The 27,925-nt window shown below is 38.8% G+C and overlaps 1 protein-coding gene and 1 non-coding gene across 6 annotated transcripts in view; both read left to right on the top strand.

Annotated features, from left to right (window-relative positions):
- The window catches only part of DNM3 (dynamin 3), a 579,215-nt gene extending 551,794 nt beyond the window's left edge, over positions 1–27,421 (top strand). For 4 of the 5 annotated variants that reach the window (XM_067031599.1, XM_067031590.1, XM_067031586.1 and 1 more), the window contains 3 exons: positions 932–1,158; positions 2,384–2,620; positions 22,468–27,421. In XM_067031599.1, coding sequence (XP_066887700.1) covers positions 932–1,158; positions 2,384–2,620; positions 22,468–22,537 — 534 coding nt within the window. In that variant the 3' untranslated portion in view covers positions 22,538–27,421. Of the gene's footprint in view, positions 1–931; positions 1,159–2,328; positions 2,621–7,340; positions 7,578–22,467 lie in introns of those variants that run through there. The other variant, XM_067031609.1, reaches the window with a different exon arrangement.
- Positions 1,299–1,423, top strand: LOC131747120 (small nucleolar RNA SNORA18). Its single transcript, XR_009332763.1, has one exon. It is a non-coding gene; the product is annotated as a small nucleolar RNA SNORA18 (small nucleolar RNA).
- Positions 27,422–27,925: the final 504 nt, after the last annotated feature.

Raw genomic sequence — 27,925 nt, 5'->3', positions numbered from 1 at the left:
CATTCACTTTTTTTCACATTTAACATTTCTAACATGAAGATGCATGTTACACTCAATGACATCTTGTCATTCTGTTGTAGTTTAGTTGATGGTGTTTTTTCTTTCTTAGTGGCACATAAAAGACTGGTGTGTCTTAAAATCAGTGGTGTCTTAGACTTGATGAAATATAATGATTGGTTCTCTCTCCCTCAGGGCTGCACAACATATGCACCCTCTCCATTCTCATCCTGCCACAAAATGCCCCTCCCCTAAGACTCATACGAATTGTTCATATTTTAGTTTGTTTTCATATATCTGTTAACTATGGAACCTTATGTCAGTCCTCATCACTGTTAAGCTCTAGAAAGCAGAGAATATATCACTTTTTTTTGTGAATCAACTTGCATAATTGTATACAATTCTGTATTTAATAAATACTTATTGGTGCTAATTCCACTTTTGAGACAACACTGAAACCTGGGGTCTTAATAGTATTCCAGTGGTTTTGGTAAAACCACTAGGTAAAGGGCTGGGAATCCCATGGAAGGAATAACTTGTGTTATTACATAGGTTTCTGTGTGTCATTGTTTCCTGTTGAAAATACCACTGCTTACCTCCTGGTACCTTCCCTTGGTCTATATATAAGCCAAGCAGCCTCAGACAACATTGCAGAAATGCTTGTACAGTCAACAGGCCCTGTTCTGGCGATGGTGAGGTTTGGCCCTCTTTTCAACTAATCTATGTTTTTCTTTACTGTCAACAGCCATAAAACAGAGAGGAAAACTGTTGTTAGCATTGGGAGGATAATGAAGAAAATAAGCGTAAATAGATGCACGATGCATCCCTTTTCCCAGAGTGGACTTTTGTGACCTTTGTCCACAGGCTCTGAACCAGTTTATCATTCAATCACTCATTCATTCCCATTTTTTCCTTTTCTGTGGTGACCTGGCAGGTTAAAGATTTCATAAATTCTGAGCTCCTAGCACAGTTATATTCTTCAGAGGACCAAAATACTCTGATGGAGGAATCTGCGGAACAGGCTCAGCGCCGGGATGAGATGCTTCGAATGTACCAAGCCCTTAAAGAAGCCCTCGTGGTCATCGGCGACATCAACACAGCCACGACGTTCACGCCCGCACCGCCGCCGGTGGACGACTCCTGGATCCAGCATTCCCGCAGGTAGGAAGATGGCTCCACATCACCGGAGGCCTCCCAGCTTGTCCAGTGTCATTTTCTGAATGTGTGTCCCTAAACCAGTATGAACCTAAAGAAAAAAGAGGAGAAAAGATATTTAAGTCCAGGAATGAGAGAGAAGGTCAGATGATGCCAACCGCTTTCAAAATCAAGCACAAAATCATTGGAAACGCCTCATAGATTAACTGTGTGGTTTCCTTTACTCCTAGAACTACCTGTTAGATCTGTGGGAAAGAACTACAAGACAGAGCTGCCAAGTAAACTATGAAAAACCTAACAAACTTTTTATCTTAGGTATTGGCATATCCCAATGATCTGTACTGTTCTAGGGTGTGATGGCTTAGGAGTGAATATGATTTGAACCTAATACATTTTTAGAGGGTGTCAAATTCAGAACCAGGCAGATCCATCTCCTGACCCTAAACATGGTCCTAAAGTAAATCGCTTGAGGAAATTGGATCCCAAAGATTACAGGTGGGGAATTTTGAAGTGTGTCCATATTTCATTGGAGATCAAAGAAGCCTAACTAAAAGAATTGTGGGCTGACTCACATGATAACTTCTTTTTGAAAGGGCTGTTTTATCTTGAAGATTATGAGTTTGGAGGAACTTTGCAGTGGAAAGAATCAGAACATGTGAAATTCCTTAAAAATTTATTGACTTAACTTTGTATTATACATAATTTTAAAAAAACCTTTACACTTAAAAAAAATCAAGCACAATATATCCTTACATTGGAACATTATACAGCCATTAAAAAGAGTAAGTTCTTTAAGTAGTGAAATGAAAACACAGGCTAGTTAATATGAAGCGTTAAAAAAATGTTAAGTTGTAGAACGCTGTGTACAAAAAAAGCAATGTATGTATGTATGTATATATATATATATATATATATATATATATATAGAGAGAGAGAGAGAGAGAGAGAGAGAGAGAGAGAGAGAGAGAGAGGGAGAGGGAGAGAGGGAAGATATTGTAGAATATAGTTAAAAAGGATACCCAGGAAAAGATATTGGTTGCCTCCACAGAGCAAAGGGGGAGGGGAGGGAAACGTTTTCACTATTTACCCTTCTATACCGTTTAACATCCCTAACGCGTGTCTGAGTTAGTCAGAAAATACTTTTTAAAAGCAGTCAGTTATCAAATATTTTTTAAGGATGAATTCCAAGGGAGAGGAGGATGGGCAAACTGCTGTCGGTCTCTGCCCCCAGGTCCCCGCCTCCAAGCCCCACAACCCAGCGGAGGCCGACGCTGAGCACGCCCCTACCGCGGCCCACCTCCGGCCGCGGGCCCGCACCCGCCATCCCCTCCCCGGGACCCCACTCGGCGGCGCCTCCAGTGCCCTTCCGGCCTGGCCCGTTGCCTCCTTTCCCCAACAGCAGCGACTCGTTCGGGGCGCCTCCGCAGGTTCCGTCTCGGCCCACCAGGGCCCCTCCGAGCGTCCCAAGGTGAGTGTTCTGCGCGAGGCCGAAAGCAGGGCCATGCTCGTCGGTTCTCTTCTCATAGCCTGACAGACAAAATTGATTTGGAAAAGAAAATGGTAAAGATACTGTCATACACGTTTTTCAGCTTTCCCTCCGGGAGGGGGATCATGGGAAGATTGCTGAGCCTGTGACACCATTTAGAACCCAGTATATGGCCTAAACCTCTCCTTTCTCAACTGGCACAAACTAAATGGGACCAAAGAAACCTGGGTCCCGGTGAATGACGTTTTGGCAGCTGTTTGTAGAATTTGACGGAGACCTTTGAAATGAAAGAGCCGTGGCTGGGTTGCTGCAAGCTGTGTGCTCCCTAGGTTACAAGAGCATCACCAGCTAAGGCCTGGCCTTCTCTATTACCAGGAGTTCTAGCAAACCACTGACTTCAAGGAATATTATCCATCTGCCCTCTGAACTTTGACCCTTAAACCCAATATGATTAACTTTAATGTAGGCTGAGTAAAAATCTGGCTGGTTAATCTGTGATTGTTTTTTCAAAAGCTATGCATAGAAATTTTAACACAGACATATAATTGCTGTGTGCAGTCACTGATCATATATAAGATAAAACATTGTACATTTGAATAATACATTTGGCATTTGTAAGTAGATTGTCAGGCTTAACACTGAAACAGAATAGCTAATAAATAAGTAGAACTTGAAATATGTATACATATAGTTGAAGCTATATTCTAACCTTTATACATTTATGATCAATATACTAATTAGAGATTTTGAAAATAGAGGGAATTAGGGTTTTTTCCCTCATATCAGAAATTTAAAAATGAAAGAAAGTAGCCCATACAGAAAGTTAGTTTTTTAGAAGTTCAATTCAGAGGATTAAAATATTTGTATACTCCATGAAGGAAAACCTTACTATGTAGGTACCATCAAAAGAGAAATGAGTTCTGCCCACCCATGAAGCCTGAGTCACCTCACCCTCTGATTTCAGTACTTACATGTATTTTGATCTTCAGGCTGTTGGGTGAAGTGAAGAGAAGAAGGGGCATCTTAACCCACTAAACAAAGGGAAGTGTAGAAGGAATAGAAAGAGATGTGGAATCAGAAGACCTGGTTTGCCACAGGCCTTGGGCCACTCATTTAACTGAGCCAGGAGTTCCTCATCTATGAAATAAAGATATAACAAGGATGTGGCCCGAATCATATGAGACATGGTATTTGAAAGAGTCTCACAAACTGTAAAGCACTGTGGTTGTTACTGCCATCATGATTTTGGTCCCCATCAAAGAGGATATATGTACTCTCAAACCTATGTATTTTTTTTTCTAACCTCAATAGGTTTGGCTCATAATTTATTTGGAACTGAGCTGAATTTCTGGTAATAATAGTAACAACAGCTAGTATTTATTGAGCTCTCAGTGTATGCTAAGCACTGTCCTAAGAGCTTTGCAGGTACATTTTTGTTTAATGCTCACAACAACCCCATGAGATAGGTTATTATCCATTTTACAGACGAGGCACAGAGGTTAAGCAACTTGCCCAAGGCTGCTCAGCCAGGCCCGAATCGAGCTGGGCTTTAATCCCAAGCAGTCTCCTAACCATGTCGGGGTTTCTCCACCTCAGCACTACAGACATTTTTGTTGTGGACATTGTGCTATGTGTTTTAGGATGTTCAGCAGCATCCTGGCATCTACCTAGTGGATGTCGACTGCACTCCCCCAGTTGTGACCACTAAGAATGTCTCCAGACATTGCCACTGGGGGCGGGGAGAGAGGCGGGGGGTGCGGTGGGATGGCGGGAGAGGTTAGGGTTAGGGTTGAGAAGCCTTGAGAACCCTCCCCTGGAGAACCTGCACTGCAGTATTCAAAAGACTGTCCCTTCCATGTAAACAAGCGTAAAGATCAGCATTGAGCCTCACCACACACAAGATTAAATTATTGGTTTAGGAAACTTAAAACTGACAGGGAAAGGGTCTGCAGTTGTGCCAAGAAGGTGTGGAGGCCATTGGCGGGGCAGAGTTGGGGGGTGTTGAGCGTGGGAAGACGGGAGTCCCATACAGGAGCCTTAAAGTCGACTATTTTGTCTGTTTAGCTATAAGAAGGAACTAGAGCAACCTGGTGGCACCTGTCTTCAAGAATGAAAGTGCATGTCTTTGCCTGCTCGCTTGGCTGCTTTACCTCTCGGTTTCAGATAAGCTGGCTTGCCAATACCCTTCAGAGATAACTGTTGAATGCTAAATTGATTTGTTAAGCCAGGTGGAGTCGCCCTTGGTATTTCCCAGCTCACACACACACAAGGTAGCCAGCAGGAGTCGGGCTCTGGAGCCTCTGCTGGAGAAGGGAAACTGCCAGGTTTCAGGCACCTGCTTTAGGGAATTTATAGGACAACAGTGTGTTATTCAAAATTTCTGGAGTATTCTCAGGTTAGAGCCGGACTTAACTTGATCTGGCCTTGCAAAGAGTCTCAGAAGTAAAACAGAAATGAGGGTTCAGAGTAAAAGAGGAAAATTGGTGGTTTTTGCTGAGCCTTCCAGTTTCAGCGCCAGTTCAGTGCACTGGGAGAGAAATCCTTGGGGGGATGGGGGGGGGGTCACCTGAGAGACAGCAAGAAAGACTTTGTTAGGATCCTTATGCCTATTAAAGTTTAGCTTTAGATGGAGAATTCTGACCACGTAAAGTCTGTTTTTAATAAAAGCCAGGGCAGGAATCCTACCAAATGCAAGCCAGAAATGGGGTTTAAGATTTCAAAAAAAGAAAGAGAGAAAAGGAAAGAGAGACAAAGATAGAAAGAAAGAAAGAAAAAGTTGAGGGAAGCTCTTGTTGAAACTTCACCTTGTTCTATTTATTTATATACTCTCTTTTCCCTCCATGACTTGCCTCCATTTTCTCTATTAAAAACTAAAATAACTCGAAATGCCATTATCCATCATCTCCAGAAAAACAACCCTTAGGTTTCCGAGAAGGAAGTTTAATTTTTTCTCCAGTTTTTTGCTTTCTTAAAGGCCCTTTCTCCCCTTTTATCTGAAACCAGAAACTCATAACGTGACGAGACAGCACAAGCAGTGTCCTGCTGGCTCCCTGTTGGGCTTTAATATTACAAAGGCAAAAACTGAACTTTTAGAGGCAAAAGATTCTTCCACTCAGCATGTGCCTGTGCATAGTTTTCTTCTGGATAATTTGTGATTTCATTAGCAAGTTGTGATCTTCACTTTTAAGAGCATAGATTTATCGTAACCCTATTCAGATGTAATGAAAGCACCTGCAATTGTACAGAAACCATGAGTGTTCTGCTTTTTTTTAAAAAAAAAAAAAGATTATTATTATATCTTTCCATTCCAATGTAAAGGAAAAGGAAGGAGAGAGGCTGGTTTTTTGGCCCAGTTTTTCTCAGCTGCTCAAGCTGCTCTGGTTTATGTGCACAGAGACTTTCAGTGAGGGCTAGAAATATTGCAAACTACATGCCTGTTTTAATTGACTCCTCCTGAACTAGGGGAGCATCTCTATCCCAAAGAGGCTCACCGGCATGGATGCTTCTGCCATTAGAAAGTTAACTGTACGCAAATCTGATTTGTGGAACATTTTCTGTTGCCAGAATGTTTGGTGTGCCCCCTCCCCTCTCACCTCTATCAACTTCTCTGAAGCGGCTGAAACCCAGTTGGAAAATCCCAGCCAGTCGTGTCCTTGTTGAGCAACATGATCTTAAACAGACATCAGTACCTCTTTAGGGGCCCTATTCTCTTAGTTGAAGATCATAATCTTCACCAAACACTAACTTTAGGGCTGATGTAGCTATTTTCGGTTATAGCTTCTTAAAATTAGCTAATTGGGAATCACAGCCTTTGACATTAACAGAACAAATTAACTGAATCAGAGTGTGTTTTTCCTGGCAACAGCCGACTCTGGCATTATTTCGCTCATTTGTCTTCTCCCCTTTCCTTGGACTAGGCTATTTTGCAACGGTCAAAAGGGGATAAGGGTGGGAGGAAGGGTCTCTATCCAAGGAAAAGCAAACTTCATTTACCTCATCATCCAGTCTTCTATTAAAAAAAATTTTTATTTTGAAAAATAGAAGTCCTTTCTTTTAACCATCCCTGTCACCAAGTCTGATGGTGTCTTTTAAAGATGACAAAAGTGCATCAGAGGAAAGGACTTAGCTTTTACTTCAGCTCATTCACTTGACAGAAACACAGCATGGAAACCAAGAAATGCTCCACAGAAAGAGTCTCTGGTGAGGCCTATGGTGAAACTGGGGTCCCTGCACTGCAGAGACAGCCCTGGAATAGCATCAAGATTTTATCCCAGGGCCTTCCACTTACGCTCCTTCCATGACTTATAAAGTTTCCCTGACTTTACATGCACACTTTGAGAATCTCATCACAGCCCCACATTCTCAGTAATTTACTACTCAACCAACCATGGCAAAAGGTACATCAGTTTCTCTACATGAAGAGACAATCCATGCACTCATGTTCTTTTCTTTACAGAGGTAAAAGCCACTGGGTTCTCTTTATAATTTAGTTTAATCTGGTTTTAAATGTCTGACCCTGATGCTCTTCTGTACCATATCTCTTTTACGTATTATATATGTTGATTTAATTGACAGTTAACACAGAATCCCTTTCACCTAGGGATAAGGTCTCCCTGTTTTGTTTTTCAGCCAGTGCCCCGAATTTTGAGTAAGAGCAAACCCATGATTCTTATGAGTGTGTCTTTGCATCCCTCATATCAAGGTTTGGTGCCATGAAGGACGAAGCTGCCGAGCCTTGAAGTTGTGGGCTCAGGGTTCACGGACAGTTAAGCGACTTGTGGGACTAGCCTCTCTGACTCCCCAGCAGTCATGTACTGGAAACACCCTGACTTACTTCCTCCTCAACAGCCCTCTAAAAGTACGACTTCTTTTAGCAGCTGAGTGTCTTTGGACAAGTGATGAATTCATCTTGTGATTTCTGATTTCAGCCATGAGCTTTCTATTTTCCTCGACATCCTTCTCCTTTAAAGAACAAACAAATAAAAATATGATTAGGTGTTCTGATTTTTCAGGGAACAGTTTTTATATTTAGCAACTGGATTTAAAAGTCAAGCAAGGATTTCTACAAAGTATAATTGCTGAGAATAGAAACAACTTTGAGGCGTTCTTTCTGATTCTTAATATTTAAGGCGTCTCATGAGGCTACTATGTAACAAAATTAGTTATAGAAATCCCACATGTAATTAATAATTTGTTGCAGGTTTAACATGAGTTGTCACGATGCTTAACATATTGTAATGAAAATGGGAATTTGGCCACAAGCTGCTCACTAAAAAAAAGCGTCCAATTTAATCTGAGCCCCACAATTAGATAATTTCATCAAAATCATTCAAATGCCACAGTGATTCTGGTTGTAACATAGTAATTCACTGAAGTGAATCAATGGTTAATGTCAAAGGTTTTCCTTCTTCAGGTCTTGGTTTCATTCCGGTTCAAGTGGAAGTAAAATTAGCCTGGTGGTTTCCTTCTTGGGTATAGCAAACTTGAGTCTACTTTACACAAACATCTGCATCCTGCCACAGTCCAGAATGGCTGGCAGTCTGTTTAGGCAGGGCCAGGAATTTGGGAGCTTTGCAGATGTGTCAAGGTAGATTTCAGATTGCCTTTCAGTTTTCAATGTGCCCCTTATCTTATTTTTCCAAACTTCTGATGGTGCGGGAGGGTACAAGAAAAGAGAAAATAAGAAAGGATCTACATGAGGCAAAGTACACACAGCAGAAATGCAGACAGGCAGCAGGGCAGTAAATATAACAATATGCCATATGCCATACCAGCCCTGTGCTAACTGGCCTTGAGTTAAGGGAACAACTGCTTCCATGTTCCACGACCAATAATAGCAAATAGCTCTGTCATTGTTCTCGTTTGGCGCTCTAAATTGCTAAGCTTCAACAGTGTAGAGAAAGCCTTTCTGAGTTTCAGGGTACTTAATCCTGTCCCTGGTTTCACCTGATTGAGGAAGATGAGCCAAGACGGGAGTCTGGCACAAGAGCCACTGACCAGTGAAAAACGCACAGCCAATAATTGTTATTCTTCCTGTAGCCAGTCAGCAGCAAACTGTCACTAGTTGGAATCTGCTGAATGTTCCTATATACAAGTTGATGTCAGCTCAGAGAAAAGAATTCTACCCAGTGTAAGCAGACCCACAGTCTTGTAGACACACACAAGCTAGTACTTCTGTTTCATCACTGCCCTCTTTTGTCTCCCTCACTGTAAGAAAAGAATGATTTTACAGGGAAAATCTTCATTTTCAGGCAGTTGTGGTCAGATGGCATGTTTTTCAATGACTTGAGAGATTCATGGCACAACATGATCCATGGCTCTTTCACCTCTAAATTTTATATAAGCAGCAAACTCCAAGAATGAGCTGCTGGACACCTCTTCCTCCCTCTGACTTAGCAGCTACGAGGAAAAATTAGAAGTGAAATTTAGCTTACTAGAGCTGCTTTAGCCGATAAATAGCCAGGAAATTAAACATGAAAATGTAAATGCTGCATCTTTCACTCAGAATGTGCTTTACATGCCTCCATGAGCAGAATGAGAAAGGAGTTGAGGATTTCACTGAGGGTTTGATGGCTTTTGTCTGCTTGTCATAACTTTATTGCTGCTTAAACGTAGAATTTTTAAATGCCCAATGTTAAAACCTTTAGCTTACTCTAGTCAACATATTGTAACTGCTGTCTAGGGGAACCTCTGAATCTAAACACATATTTACACCCTTTAGTTGCCAAATGAAATCCACCTGGCTTACCAAATTCTGTTTCCAAAAGAATATTACACTTTTGGTCTGGCCAGTATTTTTAAATGCAGGGGATGGGGGGCGGGGTGTTGGAAACGCATTGGATTTGCAAGAATCTGCATGTGTACTGATGCCACATTACCGGTATTTAGGTGAAGTTTAGATCATATGGCAACTCTGACCAGAAATAGAATTCCTACAGAGGGCAAAGTCCAAAGCCACAAGGAACTGAGGCAGCCTCATCATGGCACAGTACTTTCTTTTCTTTCTGGCTACTTTTCAGGCATCAGAGCCACATGATAGGCAAACCTGCAAATAACAAGTGCTCTAATTTCTGAAATTATTTTTTAACCATTCCCATAAACACCAGGAAATGTCCACTCCTGTTTTCCAGTCAAAATTATCTGCTCACATGAATTCTAGAAAGAACACATTCTATCCAAGGATCAGGGAAAAAAACCCTTAATCAAAATGGCAAATAGCAAAATTCTCAATCATTCATGGTCAATGACAAGGCCAGGCCTTCTTGATTTTAATTGCTCAGACACGTGGAGAATTCCAAATCTTTGTGAAGTCAGCATTTTCCCCCATTGGGATTAGTTTAACCACTGAAAAACAGGATAATACTGTTCTTGCTGCTATTATGGGAACCCAGTAAATATGCAAGTTAATATAAAATTTAGAAATATGCTTCATCCCTTTCCTATTTTTTTTGTTTGTTTTGTTTTGTTTTTGTAGAAAGGCTAATGAACCAACTGAGACAGAGAATAAGCTAAAGACTAGATAACCACCAACTAGATATACCACCATAAGTGAATCCCCAAGTTTCTATGGCAATGTTGAAAACCAAGAGAAAGGAGACCACAGGTGGCTTTGAATATGATTTGGAAAATAACCTTATTTTACAATCAAATATACCAGTTGCCTCCACCATGTAAATACTACCTGTATTAGGTTTCAGATTTTCATGATCAGCCTTATCTAAATTTCAGTATATTTTGCATTTATCTAGAATGAGACCTTTTAGGAGAGTAGGAGATAGGAAAGCCTTTTTAAAGGTATTTTGCAGCCCAAGAACCTAAAATGGAATTATTCCACTTGGGATTGGATAATTATGTAAGATATATTCTGTACCATGTGTATTTTTTTAACTTTATATTAGGATTACTCTCAAAGCCAGTTTTAAAAGTGAATGAAGTTTTTCCCTCAAATAAATCTCCGCCTAGTCTCGTGTTCAAGGGTCTCCGCCAGAAAGTCTGCACACTGCTTTGCCTTTAGACCACCATTCATGGAGGAAAGCTATAAAAACTGAGGAAAACATCTACTTATTTTTAAAACAACTAGAATTTCTTCTTGCTTCTTAGTAGTATTGGAAAATATTTTAATAACTAAAATAATAAAACTTCACGTGAGGCCAATTCTACATTAATTATTGCCTCTTGGGGTGGAAAATTAAGGAAACATTAGTAAATGTGTTAACTAGAGAAACCACTGCAGTAATTTCCCTGCACGTATCTGGGTCTAAGGTCACAATAAAATCCATACTGTACATAGCACTTGAAAGAAAGCAAACTCACAGTTTTAGCTCTAACAATAGTAGTATCAGAACACTCAGGACTGAAATTAATGGACCATAAAAATCCCTGTGATTCATCAGTAGAATTTGATTAACCTACTTAAATGCTCTACAGTTCAGTTTAGGGATCTGTAATGAGGGTTGTTATGATTGCTTGATTTGTTTTAATATTTCAAACACTCTACCCCATTACCATCTTAATACTCGAAAACTAATGAGTATTTGAAAACTCATTTTAAAGCACCGTATCTTTGAATAAACATGTTGAAATCGTGTTTCTTGCTTTTGCTTAAAACTCTGGTGTGTGACTGATGCCACCTTGTAGATTTCCCTCTTTTTTTTTTTACTGTACTTGCCTCCTTCAACCCAGGACCTTTTCTATTTGATGTATAGTGTTTATCCAGTCTTCTAGGTGTCTAAACAGCACATGGGGCACTCATACCAATGACCGTTGTTACTGTGTTGTTCCCTTCCCTGTAGAGGAAGAAGTCTCAGCAAAATATTCTTGATGGTCCCAAGGAATCTTTGCAATTTACAAATACTTTCACAGGCTCCGGAGACTCTTCAGGTTTCTGTCAAAATGATGTCATTTTTATCATTAGAGTTAACTTTTCTATTTTTGTCTATAGATTTTATACCACTTATTAAAGTGCATTTTGAGGTACAAAAATATGAAGCTAGAATAAGGAAGGTAGCACTGACCGTTGTCTCCAGTCCAGAGAGCAATGTTAAATCGGAAAGGCAAGGTTTTAGGACATTTCTCTTTACTGCATTCTCATTGCACTCCTGCTTTGTACCCCAGTCCTTCTGATTCCCCTTGTCTGTCAGTTGGGCCCTACACCCAGTTATACAGGACAGTCTTCCTTTGGTTACTTCTGTCTGACACCTGCCTTCTAGCTGTGTTTGGCAGGCCAGCAGGATGAGGTAATAATCAGAAGAAAATGTTCTGGTTCTTTGGCCTCATCCATGTACAGCGTTATTCAAAACAGTTTTCTGTGAGTGAGAATAGAGTCGCTTTGAGGTCCCTTGGTCTAACATTCTGTGGGGATGTGGAGGAACAAAACTAAACTTTTTTGATCCCTTCTAGAATAGTGGAAATATAAATTATTACCTGCCTTTGACCATCTTCTCAGTGATGTTTACAGACAGATATATGTAGAAATGAGAACCTTTCATTTGTAAACATTCTGGCTTTACTCTCTCCAAGTCCAGCCATCTTCTTAAGCACAGCTCCCATGGTCGTTACAGTAGTGTTTTCCTAAAAGCATATTTTGTGAACTATTTCTCCAAGATGATGGCAGTTTTTGTAAGACAGATGCCTAAAAGACATATGGTTTTCATAGGTTTTTCCGTCTAGACTAGCTTTATTTAGTGACTTTTGGTCTGAATTGGTCCAGTTAAATTTTCTGTAGGAGCTTATATAAAATTTTTAAATGTGGGCATACCAATAAGGTGTAAAATAAAACGTCTGACTTCTTGTTGGCAAGCGATTAAAAGGGATTGGTTGAAACTTTCCTTCAGGTTAAGTAATTCTGATCATACTGTACGCCCACTTGTCCATTCCTCTCCCACAACACTGTCCAAAATGGAAAGGCTTACCCTAAAAATCCGGTAACTGTTAAATTCATATACTTCTCACTGTTTTCCTGAGTAAATTCTTTGTATTCCATTTGATGTATGTGAGTGTGTTAGAAAGCTCTAATTCTTTCTGCAGACTCTTTACATGGCCCAGGGGACATATGATTCCTTGCCCTTTTAGCACCAGTTTTTACAAACACAGCATTTCCCTCATTTTAAAAAAACACCCAACAAGCCACTGAGTAAAGGAGACGAACATACAGGAGTTTTCGTAGTGCCTTCAAACACCAATGAATATTTCATTTTAAAATGCGGTTTTTGAGCCGGCATCAAAGACTCATTTAGCAACAGTATGACACTTCAAGAGAAAAAGAATAACTTCTAGATTTGCCCAGAAAGCAGCCTTTTGCTCCCTCTTTTGTAAGAGCTAACACCGCACATCCGTTCCCAGTTTAACTGCATCAGAACGAGGAGACTCGTGGAAGGGAGAAAATGTGGGCCGTTCTGTCTCCACCAGTATCATCACTTGGCTTCGCACTAAGCATTTAATTGGACTCGGTCACATATTTGTTCACTGACAGGGCAGCTTGCAAGGCACACCGCCTCTCTGTTTTTCTGTTTGCTTTCAACTTTTTTGTTTTTAAAATTTGAACTCTAAGGCATGTTAGAGCTCCTCCTGCTGGAATTTTTTTTTTAATCACTGGGATTCTAATTAGTAAACAGTAACTCGTCTCCATTTTTTCCACTCTGACTGATATGAATGACCGGAAAGATACCATGTGGTGCATTTAAAACTGGCCTTTTAATTCACCGGGTATCACAGGTCAGGCAGAAATGAAACACTGGCACAACGTAAATCGTCTGTAAGTCTTCAAATTCCCTGTGCTCAGTTTTTTCTTGTTGCTGTTCTTACAAAAGTAAGAGGAATTGGAAAGTTAACTTTTGCATCAGTATTCCTAATTACATATTTACCCTCTTTGAGATAAGGCCCCAAGTAAGATATCATACCCGAAAGCTTCTTGCTCTCTATCAGAAAGGGGCAAAAGGTCTTTTCCACCTTTCCAAAGCAGAAATGAATTTTACACTTTCTTATAGAGATCCAGTGGTGCCTTTTCCTTCCCCATCCTTGCTTGTTTTGCTTCTTCTCCCTGACTTGAGATGACAAAGGAATGTGCATCTCAGAAGTAGAAGTTTGCCTTTCCCGGTAGCTAGTCCTTAGCACCTCCTTCCCAACTTCTCCTCCTTCCCCCAAATGTCTGAGTTGGCCAACCCCTTCCCCTGGTGCCTGGGGTGGGAGTGAGGGGAAGGGCAGGGAGAAGAGGACAGAAGAAGATGAAGAGGGTTAGAAATAGTTTTACCCCAGCTACCATCAATGGGAGTAGGTTTCTACATACAGCATGTAAGTTCTTAGATCTCTTTGGGCATTTCTTGAAAAAGAGAGAGAGAGGGAGAGAGAAGGGAGGAAGGGAAGGAGGGGGAGAGAGAGAGACAGAGAAAGTCTTCCGAGGGGACACTGCCTAACTTCTTTCAATAGCCATGTGCGTGTAAATCTCTTTAAAAACCACATCCTCTCTCTCTATGTAGTTTTCTCATCACTGTATTCCTCTTACCTTCTGCTTCTTTGCATACCTTTTAGTCTTTTTCTCTACCCAACTTATCTGTCCTCAGTGATACAGTACAGAAACTAAAATATAAAAATTAATCTCAGAAGTAATGCTTCTTAGGAATCATATTTTAAAACAACTAAAAGCCCTCCAAAAGTTATTTGTTTTATGAATTAGGACTTGGAGCAAAACAAGTAATTTTGTCACTTGTGCTAAAGAATAAGACAATACTTGATTTCTCAAACTGACAGTACTTTTTCTAGCTTTTTTTCCCTTCATACACACTATCTCCTGTTCCTGGAATGCCAGTCCCCTCAACTTGTTTTGTTTTCTTCAAGTCCTTCCAACCCTCCAACCTCTTTCCATCCCCAGGCTAAGACTCCAGGTGTCCCTGAAACTCTTGAGGCATAATCCAGCCGTAGCATTTACCCAACTGCGGACACTGTTTACTTGTCTCTCTTCCCAGCTCAAGTAGAAACTCCTGGGCAGCGACTGTCTTTGTTTCTGTACCTCTAACTCTTAATACAGCACCTAGCACATAAACAGGGCTTATTGAGGTAATGAAAGAAAACAAAATGTGTCGATGTTTGGTGTTTAATCAAAGTTTATTTTTAGAATTAGCCCAATATTTAGTGTATTTTAAGAAACAATTTAAACACACTTTCTCTCTTGTTCTGTTCTGTTGAAAACCTTGCCTGGCTAATTCTTTTTACAGCTCATAAACTGAGCAGATTTAATGTGGGCAAATCATCCCTTAAGCTGCCTTTTTGCTGCAGCCACAGAAGTGGGTTTATCAGTACCATCCTTATGGGTGAAATCCAAGTCAGATATTTAAAATAAAGTAAGGAAAGTGTGGCAAGGTAGGTTATATTAGCGCCTATCTCAGAGACTAAGTTATACAGTATCTTATATGTTTGCATCATCAAATAGAAACTGTGGACTGTTTTTCTCCTTATGTTCTTATTTCAAAGTCTGTCAATTGATTCATACTTTCCCAATAGCATACATTATAAAATCGTGGGTTCATTTTCACAGGGGAAAGAAATGCTGGCTCTAAAATGTAGCAAGAATCATATTAGAGAATTTTTTGAATCCTTTAAATGGACTCCAAGTTCTCTGTTCTTTCCAACATCTACTGTAAACTATTCTTGGACAGTATCGGCTTACTCTGTTACTAAAGCTAAAAGGCCAAAAATATGCTGGATAGCATCCTATAGTATTTTTGATAATAAATTACAAAATATTATCTACCATGTGGACAGAATCATGACTGTTTATACCATTTTTCTGAACTTATTAGCCTTAGATTTTTTAGACGTGTAAAGCCTGTTTTTTGAATAAATGCTCAAATCAAGAAGCAAAGCACAACACAATGCTGAAATTTAAAATGCTGTGTCCCATAATCTGTTCTATTAGAGCAGACATTAGCAAGAGGAAGTCCTGGGTCATAGTTAGTTACCTTTGCATTTTACCGGGAGGTGTGCTCCTGTCTGATTTATCCTTGGGGATGTTCACTCATTCATGTTCTTGAACTTCTGGTTGGGACACTGCCCCCTGCAGGTGCTGTGGAAGGCTGCAGGCAGGGTAAGGAGTAATCTCAGGTTTTAGGAAAGTTTATAATGTTGTTCAGATGCCTTAAACTTTGAAAAATGATGCAAGGATTACGTAATTCAAGAGGGTCGTGGAGAAGCAAGGCGTTTCAGTTCCTGGGAAGGAGATACTATGGGCATCTCCCAACTCAACTGATTCTGACGCCACCAGAGCCATTTTTGCCTGGAGCCACTCTAGAGCCGAACGCAGCAGAGTGCACTGTGGGAGGCACTCTTCACAATTTTAGAAAACTCAGAAGCAGTTTTTGCTTTTGTTCTCTTTTGTTTTCTAAGAAATTTGTCCAATGTAGCCCTCAAAAAGGAGGTGCTTTACTTCTTGTGCTTAGGTAGAGAAAACCCTTCATTTTTTTTTGATCTGTTTCATCAATAAGATTAAAAAGTTGTGCGAGTTGATACTAGATTCTCGTGGCTCCTAGAAACCTGAGATGTATAACTCTCTCATGATCCTAAATGCAGTTATCTGTAAATTAAATTTTGAGACAGTTATATCTTAAAGCTTCACCTATATCTCATAAGTAGAACTTACGGTATAAATGAAGCCTATTGCATATCTTTTTTTTATGCAAATAACTATCCTCTTAGGCAGATAGCATTCCCCTAGAAGTATCAATCTTTGAATATTTTTTTGAGGGTTTTCCTTTTTTTTTTTTTTTTTTTTTAATTTGGGTCCACCTAGCTAACTAGGTTGGATTTCAATCATACCCTCTCCAAAGTTGAGTTTGGAATGCATGGTTAGATGCGCTTAGTTTCTATACCTACTGCCATTTTCATGAGCAAATGCAAGCTTCCTTAAACAAGTAGTTATTCTTCTGGTGATGACTAACAAGAAAACTACCGTAGCATAGTATCTTTGTCTTTATAAAATAAACCTAAAACTGACCCATGCTTGAGTCTAATTTCCAAAGGTATCAAAGTATTTCTACAACCATTTCTTCATCTTTCTTAAGATCTTTTTCCAGCACTTTCTCTTTTTGCTTTTACTTTACCTGGCAAGTGAAATGAATTGCTAATTAAGCAAGGACAAAATCATTTATTATGTCTTAGAACAGTTTTCAAAGCACAATCCCAGGACCAGAAGCATCAGCATAATCTGGGAACTTGCTAGAAATATCTCACCCCTTTAAAAATTCTCTGTGGGACCTAGACACCTGTGTTTTAACAAGTCCTCTGGAGAATTCTGATGCACTGTCCAGTTTGAGGACCATAGCCTTAGAACATGCCAACATAACTGCCCAATAGAAAGAATCCTGGCCTGGGAGTCATGATATCTTGTTTTAAGCACAGGAAAGGACAGAGCCTGAGCTACATAGACCCAGGCTGGCTCACATACTTGTCAGATAGATAAATCTCACTTCCCATCTTGAAGAGGAATAAGGGCAGGGGCAGCAATACCAAGCCATTTCAGTAATCAGTGTTATGCTGATTACCAGGAAGCAGGGAGCTGGAGGAAAGGTAGCTTCCATCCTCACCCCCATGCTGAGGCACCCCTGTTAAGATTGTCTCCCATCATGAATACCTAGAACCAGTTAACCCAAAGAAGAGCAGATGAGAATTTAGTTCTTCCATTCTTAGAAGAGAATCAAACAAGACAATAAGACAACTGATCATTCTTCTCTCTTATCAGTGTAGCCAGATGCTCCCCAACCATGCCTCCCACCCCAAGTGACCGTTTGACTTTCTTACAAAATTTGTCATTGTCCAAAATACTGTAAACAGTCCATCCCTGCAGCTACAAATGCAACTTCAAGTATTACCTCTTTCCCTTTGATTTGGAAGCAGAAACATAGCTTTTCTATGGTAACCATAAACTGCCCCCACACAACAGTGTTTCAATAAACACTAAGTGATGCAAGATGCTCCATTGCAATATAATGGGTAACTTAATGAAGCCCATCACTGCAACAAAGTAACAGAGGAAAATTTGGTACAAAACAAATAACTCTGCTTGGCCCCAAACAAACTGTCTTAGGAGGTGAATGTCTTTGGACTCTTTGAATGGTTAGGAACTAGACCAATGAAATGAACCTTAACAGTAAACCTTAAATGTTTTTCTGGTGTTGAAGTTGGCAAACAGCATTACTTATTAAGAAAATTCACACTGAACAACTTAATGCTTCTCTTGAATTGCTTTCTATAGAGATTATTGGGGGGTTATTGTTTTAGAAATAAGATGATGCTCATTTCTTCCAGTAGGGTTGACAGACTCTTTTTTTTTAATAAGTAAAATTATTTTATATATAAATAGTGAAGAAGTTAGTAATCATAAGCTTTCATAATCTATGACACTGACACATTAAAAAAAAAAAAAAAAACCACCAAAACACTGTAATCTTTACTTAAAGACCGAGACAGTGAAGCATTGGAACACACTTTTTAGGGTTGGTTTTTTTTCCCTGCAATAATGGCCAATTATGCTTTTGTAATTACCTAAGCAAGCTGTTGTAGTTACCATCAGTCAAGGGTTGACAGACTCTAGGATTTTTAATTACTCAGTACATATATGGGTTACTTTAACCTGAAACCAAGCATATTTTAAAGAGGTTATAATTATTTTGAGAGAATATGATGGAAATTTTATCTTTTTTTTTTTTATCATTAATTCACCACACAGGTGTGCAGTGCCTAGTCAATGCCTTAGGGACTCCGTTAAAGTGCTCATAATGGGGGGCTTCCCTGGTGGTGCAGTGGCTGGGAGTCCGCCTGCCAAGGCAGGGGACGCGGGTTCCGGCCCTGGTCTGGGAAGATCCCACGTGCTGCGGAGCAAATGCGCCTGTGCGCCAGAACTGCTGAGCCTAACCTCTGGGGCCGGCGAGCCACAGCTGCTGGGCCTGGGTGGCACGGCTGCTGAGGCCTGTGCGCCTGGAGCATGAGCTCCGCATTAGGGGCGGCCTCCACGGTGAGAGGCCCGCGCACCGCAGCGGGGAGTGGCCCCTGCTCGCCGAAGCTAGGGAGAGACCGCGCCCAGCAACAAGGACCCAACGCAGCCAAAAATAAATAAAACAAAAAATAAATTTATTTTAAAAAAAGAAAGTGCTCATAATGGATAGGTTCTCCTGATTTGTTTATTTGAAAAAAAACATTATGAGCCAAAGGCGACGCTGAGTTCTGGGATACAGTGGTAAACAAGACAAACAAAAGACCTGGCACATAGCAGTAAGTTATATTTTTCTGGTCTCCTGCCTTGCCTTCTATGTGCAATTGCCCATTACCGTTGACCTTGTTGTGTCCCATCAGCATGGTCCAAAGACTGGGGTGGAGATTAATGAGAAGTTGCTGTTCCATCAGAGTATTTCAACCTTTCTATTCTCTGTCTCCATCATTGAACTCTTCCATTCCACCTCATCACTTAATTTCTAGTTTCTTTAACCCCATTATAGACCTTCATTCTCTTGTGACTTTCACATTTTATGTGCCACAGTTGAAATCATATTTGCCCCTGCTTTGACCACATTATTGTATTTTCAAGCTCTGAGAATATATTCTCAGAGTCTGACATACAAAATTTTGTCTGTTTTTTTCCACTTAAATGGGGTGCTATAGTAAAACCACTTGGCATACTTCTCTTATCCCATTCACCTTCCACTATGAATAATAGGTTTTGAGTTTTTAAAAATCATGCAGCATAATACAGTCCACATAGTACATGATCAATAAATAATACATGCAATGCATAACTGGAAAGCATGTTATAGATCACGTAGTCTGAGTCTCCTGTGTCATAGATGAGAAAACTGAGGCTTAGAGAAGTTTAGTGATTAATGATTATAAATACTGGCAATCAGAGGTAGAATCCGCATCTTTTGACTTCTGTGTAAACTTGCTGCCTCAAATATAAGCCTCTGACAAATGCCTCAAAAGATTGCATTTCTGGCCTCATTGGACCCGCTCACCTTGACCTGGTCTATACTCTAACCTGGCTAAACATCCTTGTGTAGGTACTTTTCAGTCATTCATTTGTTTGTCTACTATTTAATAAACATTTATTCACTGCCTTCTAATCACATTATACAATGATGAATATACGTAATAAATACAGAATATGTGGTCTCTGCACTCAAGAAATTTGCAATCTACTGGAGGACACAGGCAATAATCCAATAAATAAATACATAATGGCAAACAGAGTTAAGTGCTATGAAATACATAAAACTATGAAGCCATGAGGAGTGGTGGTTGGAAACTATAGGATGGTCAGGAAGTGCTGAGGAATGACATTTAAGCCAAGAACAAAAGGATCAGAAGAGAACTCAGTTTGCATTCCTTTCTCTCTTGGCTACAACCCTTGGTCAAAGCTATCACATATGCATGAAACAATTTCCAACCCACCATGCCACACTGTGCTCTGCCCCTCACTGCGATCGTTGTTTAAGATCCACTTTTTTCAAATAAAATCCCCTAATTAAGTCCATCCCATTATTAAGCCTCTGGTAGAGTTTCCCTTTTTCAAGTTCAAATTCTGGCCAACTCTCTTGCCCCTCCTGTAACTACTTAAATGCTAAGAATATATTTCTATAGGTTATGTGACTAATTGTCAAAATCCCTGAGGAAGAGCCTATGATTTACTATTTATTCCAAACATCTGCTGAACAATTGAGCAGTCAAATACCCTATAGGTAGAGTTTCCAAGAGTCTAAATCCTACATGCCATTGTAGCTTTTTTTTTTTTTTTTTTTGCAAGAGCAATGATTTACTAAAAAAACAAAACTCTTAATATAATGTAAAGATCAGTGGTTATCACAAGTATTCATAAGTTGCTTCTTACTTCTAGGAGTAACTTTCATTATTCACTTGTCAAACATTCAGTGGCTGAATGACAAGCCCTGAGCTAGACACCACAAGAAAATGAAGATGAGTGAGACACAGCCCATTTCTAATCAGTTGCAATAAGCATATAAACCTAATTCTAGAAATATGTTGAGATTCTACAGAAGCATCAAGATAGGGAAAGGTAAGTCAGAGAAGACTTCACCAAGGTGAGTCTTGCGGGAGGAATAGCAGGTTCCAGCAGATAAACAAAAGAACATTGAGAACATAATTGAAGGCAACACCCTGCTAAACACTCTGTGAAACAACTCAAGTGGACATGACCTCTGGCCTCTGGAAACTTCACATCAAAGGAGAAAATGATGTAGGTTCAAATCCAGGACATAAGTTAAACAAATATGGCCATTTCAAATGAAAATGAGCAGTATGCTAGTGAAAGTGCAGGTGTTTTTGCATGGTCATAAATGAAAAGGAAATTATAGGAGGATTTTTCCTAGCAGGAAATTACCGAAACATTTCAGGTGGTCATGGTAGCAGGTAGCCCTTCTGCAGGAAAAGGACTTACTTGTTTACTCAAATTAAAGAGCTAGTAGGGATTGGTTTAGTTTCATAACTGTGCCTATAAAGTATCTCTAATTACACTTTCAGAAACTGAGCACCTGCTTAGTAATGAGACTTAGTATAAGAGGTTAAACTGGAATGCACCTTCCCAAGGAAACCTTTCCTTTAAAGCCTCGTGGACAGTTTTCAAGTGCAGGAGGCAAAAGAAACTCTACTAAGATCTATGAGTTTGTGCTTAAGTAGTCAGTATTTGTACTATTAATCAGCAATATCTCTTTTGCTTTGATCTTTCCTTGACCATCTAATTTTATCTTATAGCTCTGTAATTTTCTAACACTTCATAACCATTTTCTTTAACTTTTCTAACTCCACTCCTTCATCCTGAGAAAGAAAAAATATTTGATTTGATCAATGTAGTGTGTCCAATACAGAAGAAAATTTCATGACATGACTGTAATTCCAGAAGGGTTCTTTCTGAAAAAAATCAATGGGAGAGTTTTATCAAGAAGAAAGGTTTCAATCTCCAGAATTTGTTGAATTTTGTTGACTATAAACATTACTCTCCGAGATATGACATATAAAGTCAAGTACACACCCAAAAAAGCTTATTAATACATTTAGGAAATAAATGTATGGGTCCAGGGAATAAAGAGTATTAGTTGGTAAAGCTGAGATTCTCAGAGTAATATTTTATTATCTGGAGTTTATTCAGCAACCTCAGCTATTAGAAACACCATTACCAACCAGAAAGTGAGCAATACTGTTGCTAAGAATAAAACTTTTAGGACCCAAAATAGGAACCAGAGCTCATGCAGTTTACTCAGGCGCTCACCTTGAGCTGGTTTACACTTATTGTGGAGAACTCTAAAAACCTTAATTTTTCTAACTTTCTACTGCTTAGCAAATTAGAAGTAAAATACAGAATAAATTGGAGAAAGCTACTGCTAAAGACAATGAGAAGTGATCATTAACATCCAGACAGGGAGAAAAAATAGGAAGAATATTACTTAAAGGGAAATAAAAATTCAAACCCCATCAGTCTCTGAGGCCTAAATACCTTACTAGTTCCTGGAGTGGGCATAACATAGTACTCTTCATACTCTGTTGACTGAGAAATATGCCATGTATTTCATATGGCTTTTAAATGACTTAATATTTTTATTAGTATTGGGAGGGACGACTTCAGTTTTTAGCAAGATTTGTATATGAAAAAATACCTCATTAAAAAAAATGCTAGGTGAATGAAAGGTGACAGCATTAAATTATTACAAATGGCAGCCACTCCTGCTGACCTGTCTGTGCATGAGCATGTGCGTGACGGCTCTTTCTCAGTGTCTTCGGGATAACCTTCTGCTAGATATTCTACTTGTGTCTTTACCTGTCTCTTTCTCTCTTTCTAGCCGGAGACCACCCCCATCACCTACTCGTCCCACTATAATCCGTCCACTAGAATCCTCCCTGTTAGACTAAACGAAGTGTCTGGCATGGCAATTAATTACTAATGAATTATGCGAAAGCAAAATATTTGATAACTGTTGCAGTAAATCATGAGTAGTCGCATGTGTGGACATCAGTAGGCAAGTAACCAGTTTTACTAATGCATTCATCACTCACCTTCATTGCTCATGATATGTCAAACTTTTGGGGTTTGACTCTTGAAAACTGCTGACTCTTTGAGGCTTTATATGTTGTATCAACCAAAGTAGATTGTATAGCAGCCCACTACTTTGTGGACCATTGGCCTACCCTGGCATATATCTGGAATTGCTTTGACAACTTTCCCAGGTTACCTACCAGATAGCCCATTCAATGTAATTCCTAAGAGAGAAGAGGTGGTGGGCTTAGACCTAAACGATACATATTTATTTTTCCACATTCTGTTTTGACTGACAGAAATTATGTTGTCTATTATATATGTTTCCGCCTACTCCATGATTAGCTATTTAGATCGTCTCTCCTTCCTCTTTATTTCATAAAACTGCTAAGAAGTGATATTCTAAAAGTTAGGATTCCTTAAAAATAAAACTTTTCCAGAAGCATGAGGTAGTTTGCAAAGGAAAAGTTAATGCATTGCTTGCTCTAGAGGGCTTCTCATAGCAATGTGTTTTGCTTCAAGCTAGAAGCATATTCAACAGTGAATTAAAGCTTGCTTTTTGGTAGTCAGTCAGTAAATTGGGCTAGTTTCAGAGTTCAAGGAAGAAGCAAAATATCACATCTCTAGAAGTGTCTGTACAAATGTAATTTCTTTATTCACATATATACTTACCTCCTCACAAGTTACAGTGAAGGCTGACATGGAAAATATTTAATTTTTTATATTGATCTAATTTTAAGCATGGCTAATTATACTTTGACACTAATTCCAGTTGATTTAGTTAGTGCAAAAATGTCTCCCTTTCCATGCTAATATGTAATTTCCTAATGTAAAAATTTAGCCTACCTTTAAAACAATTTAATGTAACTTTTTAATCTGTTCTAGGCTTTCTTAATAAATCCTGAGCCTTACTATCGGATAGCCATATTTAAAGAATGGGACCTGGAATGGAAAGAAAAGATGCCCTAGTTTGAGAGCCGAGCTCACACTCCTACAGTTGGACAACTTGAGTCTCTTTCCAGGTCATTCCAGAAAATAGTATTAAGACATCGAGATTTAAAGCAAATTGGCAAATTCTAACATTTCTAAAATTTGTAAGAGCAGCTTAGCCTGGAGGTTAATAGTTCAGTCTTGAGGCTGACTTTTGGACTACCTAGAACTAGATGATTAGCATGTGGGAAACAGCCAGAAGCCAACCGGAATTTTGTCTGCTGACTGTTCCCAGACAGCAGACCAAGTATTCACTGCATAGTGGTGTCCCACGACACCAGTTCATATTCTACAGAAGTAAATCAGGTTTAACCAACTGAAATGCCTCCCTTTGAAAGCAGCAAATATGATTTGTATGTTAACTTTAATTTCCTGTGTATACCCAAAGCAGACGCCCATAAAGTATGAAGTAAAACTTTTAACCATTATTAAAAAGAGAACTTGCCAAGTTGAATGGCAGTTTTAAACTAATTCTAAAGGGTTAAAACTAGTCCACTTAGGCAAAAATCAGAGAATACAAGATTTACGAAAAGGGCATTTCAACTTTTAAATTGCAAGTGGTTGTATAAAGAACGCCACCCTAAATCTTCTCATATCTTTTTTTTTTTCTCATGGAAAAAAATTAACTCTTTGTGAATGGAACAGATGTGCAAGATACATACTGTATTTTTTAAAGTGTTGCAGCTAAGTGGAAATAAGTAAACGTCCATAGTAAAATGAATAGTCTAAAGTGGTATCTTTTCACAAAATTCACTCTTTTTTAGGATCCCCTTTGCTCCTTCTTTTGAATTCTCTAAAATAGGCATCTAACAGATTATATACTTCAGGGTTTGGCTTTGTGCTGTATGTGGTTTTGCGTTTTGCTGTATTTCAAAAATTTCCTTTGGTTAAAGGAAAATGTTGTGGAAAACCACTGATGTGTTCTTAGATCAGCACAAACCATGTCAAAGAAAATGGGGAATTTTTTTCCCAAGTTTCTCTGCACCGATTTTATGCATCATAAACAATGGCATTTGTCACCTTTGGCTTTTGCTCTCAGATTATCACCCCACAGTTTCACTGTCCCAGTTGTCTCTTCTTTTGTGTACATTTTTGTTTTGTTTTACTTCTAAGTTATTTCGAATAGAACCCAGCCTCCCCTGGAATTTCAGCAGTCATGTTGGAGAATATTTTCAGTTTACTGCAGTACTGTGTCATATGATTAGTATTAATCCCATTTCAGTTTACTGCAGTAGTGTCATGATTAGTATTAATCCCATTTCAGTTTACTGCAGTACTGTGTCATATGATTAGTATTAATCCCATTTCAGTTTACTGCAGTACTGTATCATATGATTAGTATTAATCCCATTTTCCAAAGGGTTTGTATCCTGCTAAAAGGAGATGTCAATGTAAATGAAGTCAGAAGCTCTAGGATGTGCGGAGTGTGAAGTACAGCGTTCATATCGGGATATAAGATGGGAATGTCGCTTAATGAGCTTTCTAAGTATTTCGCACACACTTCAGATCTTTTGTGTAACTTCATCCTGATTGCTCTGATGTTGTCTACACAACAGGTGTAGCTCCATCATATCTAGTATAATAAAACATACAGTGTTTTTAGGATTTGGAAAAGTAAACTGTATATGTTAATTTGATGGGTAAATCTATTTTATTGTCACATGCTAATTCTTGCATGCTTATTGACTAACTGGAATAGCCATTTACTCAATTGTGGACAGATGATTGAAACAGTATTGACTTAGAACAGCTATATTGCATTTCCAGAAATCATTTACCAAGATTACTCCTCTGAATATTGCTTTTAGCTGTGTTTTGTAACATAGAAGAGCAGTAGGGTCTGTTTAGTTAGGAAATTGCCTACTTGTTCAGATACAAACTCACTCTATTCCAAAACATTATAATAAAACCAAGTTCCTGTGATATAACTATAAGCCTTCTGACCTTAGAATTAAAGAGTAGTCATATAGATTCATTTTATGACTTTTTAGAATAGACTGTAGCCATAATTCTCAAATATGAAATGGGACCTAATACCAGTATGTGATAACTGTTGATGTTTTCTGTGTACACACATATTTTCTAAGCATGTGTCCCTATGTACAGTATATACATAGTAAATTTGTGTAAGTACATGTATTTTGTGCCCCTGTGGGTAAGTAGCTTTAAAAATCACTTGTTAAAATGCCATGAGCATGAGTGTGATTGTGTGTGTGTTGTATATATATGTATATGTTTGGGTGTAAATATTTATACATGTGTGTATGTGTGGGTATGAATATATTTTTTAAACTGTGCTAATACAAGAGTTAGCTTTAGAGTATTTGCCATAATATGTGATAAAAGTGGTTCATTTCTCATAACATACATGAGGTGTACAAAATTTTCTCCAGATTACATTCATTCTGAGAGGCACAAGGCTCAGAACTTCCATGAATACGTGGTAGAATAACATCTACAGGCATTTGCATCTAAATTCACAGCATTGCTATCGAAGAAGAAATTATCTTTGCCAATACAGCTAGCTCATAGTAAGTGTAAGATCTGGAAACCTACCTTTAAGATCTCTGATTAGAATTATAAATTATTCTTAGATTGCTGAGGTGAATCTTAAAAAGCTAAGTTTGTCTACATGTCATTTTTTTTCTCTACGGTAACTGTCAAAAAATAAAAATAGAGGGATACAGCAGTATAATACAAGTAGTGGATTTTCTGAGTAAGTTTGCTTAAAATGCAGGGAAGAAGTTATGTAACACCTCAGAGGCAGGTCATCCATCCACTTTTTCAGGTAAACATTTTTCATTTGTCAATAATTATTTGAAATGGACAGGAATCTCCTTAACGTTAAGAATAAAGCTTAAATAGTAGGTCTCTAAACTATGGAACTTGATGAAAGAAGATAATATTTGAGACTCAAGCCATGAGTTTTATATCATTTCACTAAGAGGACTGCAAGCTGTGAGCTCAGAGTTTAATGTGAATGAAGCTAGATGGTTTCTAAGAAACAGTTCTTGGTTCACTAGATCCCTCATTCCTTTCTTAAAAGCTCAAATGTGTCTTCTAGAACCTTCAGTCATCCTGTCTAGTTGGTATGTTTAACATTATGTGGTGCTCTGTACGGTGAAATTTTAAGAGTATTTTGAAGCATATGTAGTATATGCATTGCTATTTGTATATATGTGTAAGAATGTATGTAAGTATGAGAGCAAGAGAGAGGAAACTCAAGGAAGAGTCTCCTGTTTGTCTTAAGACCTGTTCATACTGGTATATTGGTGAGACTTTTCACCTCTCTGGTCTGAGGTTTCACACATGGCTCAGCTCAAGGCTTCATTCCTTTTTAATTTTTACCCTCAAATTCCTTAATGTAATGTTTTTTAAATTACGATAAAATTACTCTGTCTAATCTCTTGCATTGTATGTTACCAATTTGCTAAAAATGATTCCTTCCAATCAGAAATTCCACCATTACTTGATTTGTGTTTAATTTCACATATACAGCCTTTGTTTTGCTTGCCTGTATGTTTCTTTTCTCTCCCTTTTCTGAATCAAGTTCCTCTTTTGCTTTTTTATATTAAGAAGCAGTGTACAGAAGCAAAATCTTGCCTTCTCTGTTGATTAATTAATTGGAGTGAGAGTACTTTCCCCTGTCTTCTTGGCACTTTCAGGCTTTCTTAATGCTGATATATGGATGGACTCTATGAATGGAATTTTTGAAGCAAGTTCCTAAAGCCTGTATCATTCTTGAAGGTCATGTGTACCTATTGTGAAAATGTGAAGCTGTATTTCTGAACCTGAAATAAATGATAACATTTGAAGGACTCCCCCCTTCCTCATTCTTGTATATATTTGAGTCATGTCTATGCTTATCAGTAAGATCTGAGACTTGTAAATATTTATAACTCTTTCTATCCTGTTGGTCCAGAATTACCTATGTGGAGAATGATAGCATTTGGCATTACTGTCATTAATTTGGGGAAGGATGAGATTTTTAAAGGGAGCAAATTGGACAAATCAAAGGCAGGAGAGTGGGAAACATTTTATTCCTGATTTGAAGTCATTGTTGTACTAAATTAAAGAAGAACACAAACCTTAGACAGCTGGAGGGTACAAACTGACACTTGCCAAGAAGCACCGTGACATTTTGCTATTGAAAAGGAAGTGATCCCGAAAAGCTAGGAAACAGAAGGATAAAGAATACTCTGCCCAAATGGTAGGTCTACAGAAGGCATTTCTGACAGAAGTAATTAAGTTCCTGACTCAACAGTTGGCCTCCA

Source organism: Kogia breviceps, chromosome 1, assembly GCF_026419965.1.
Source record: "Kogia breviceps isolate mKogBre1 chromosome 1, mKogBre1 haplotype 1, whole genome shotgun sequence".
NCBI classification, from domain to species: domain Eukaryota; kingdom Metazoa; phylum Chordata; class Mammalia; order Artiodactyla; family Physeteridae; genus Kogia; species Kogia breviceps.
The sequence above is the reverse complement of the archived record's forward strand: the minus strand, read 5'-3'. Positions and strand labels throughout refer to the sequence as shown.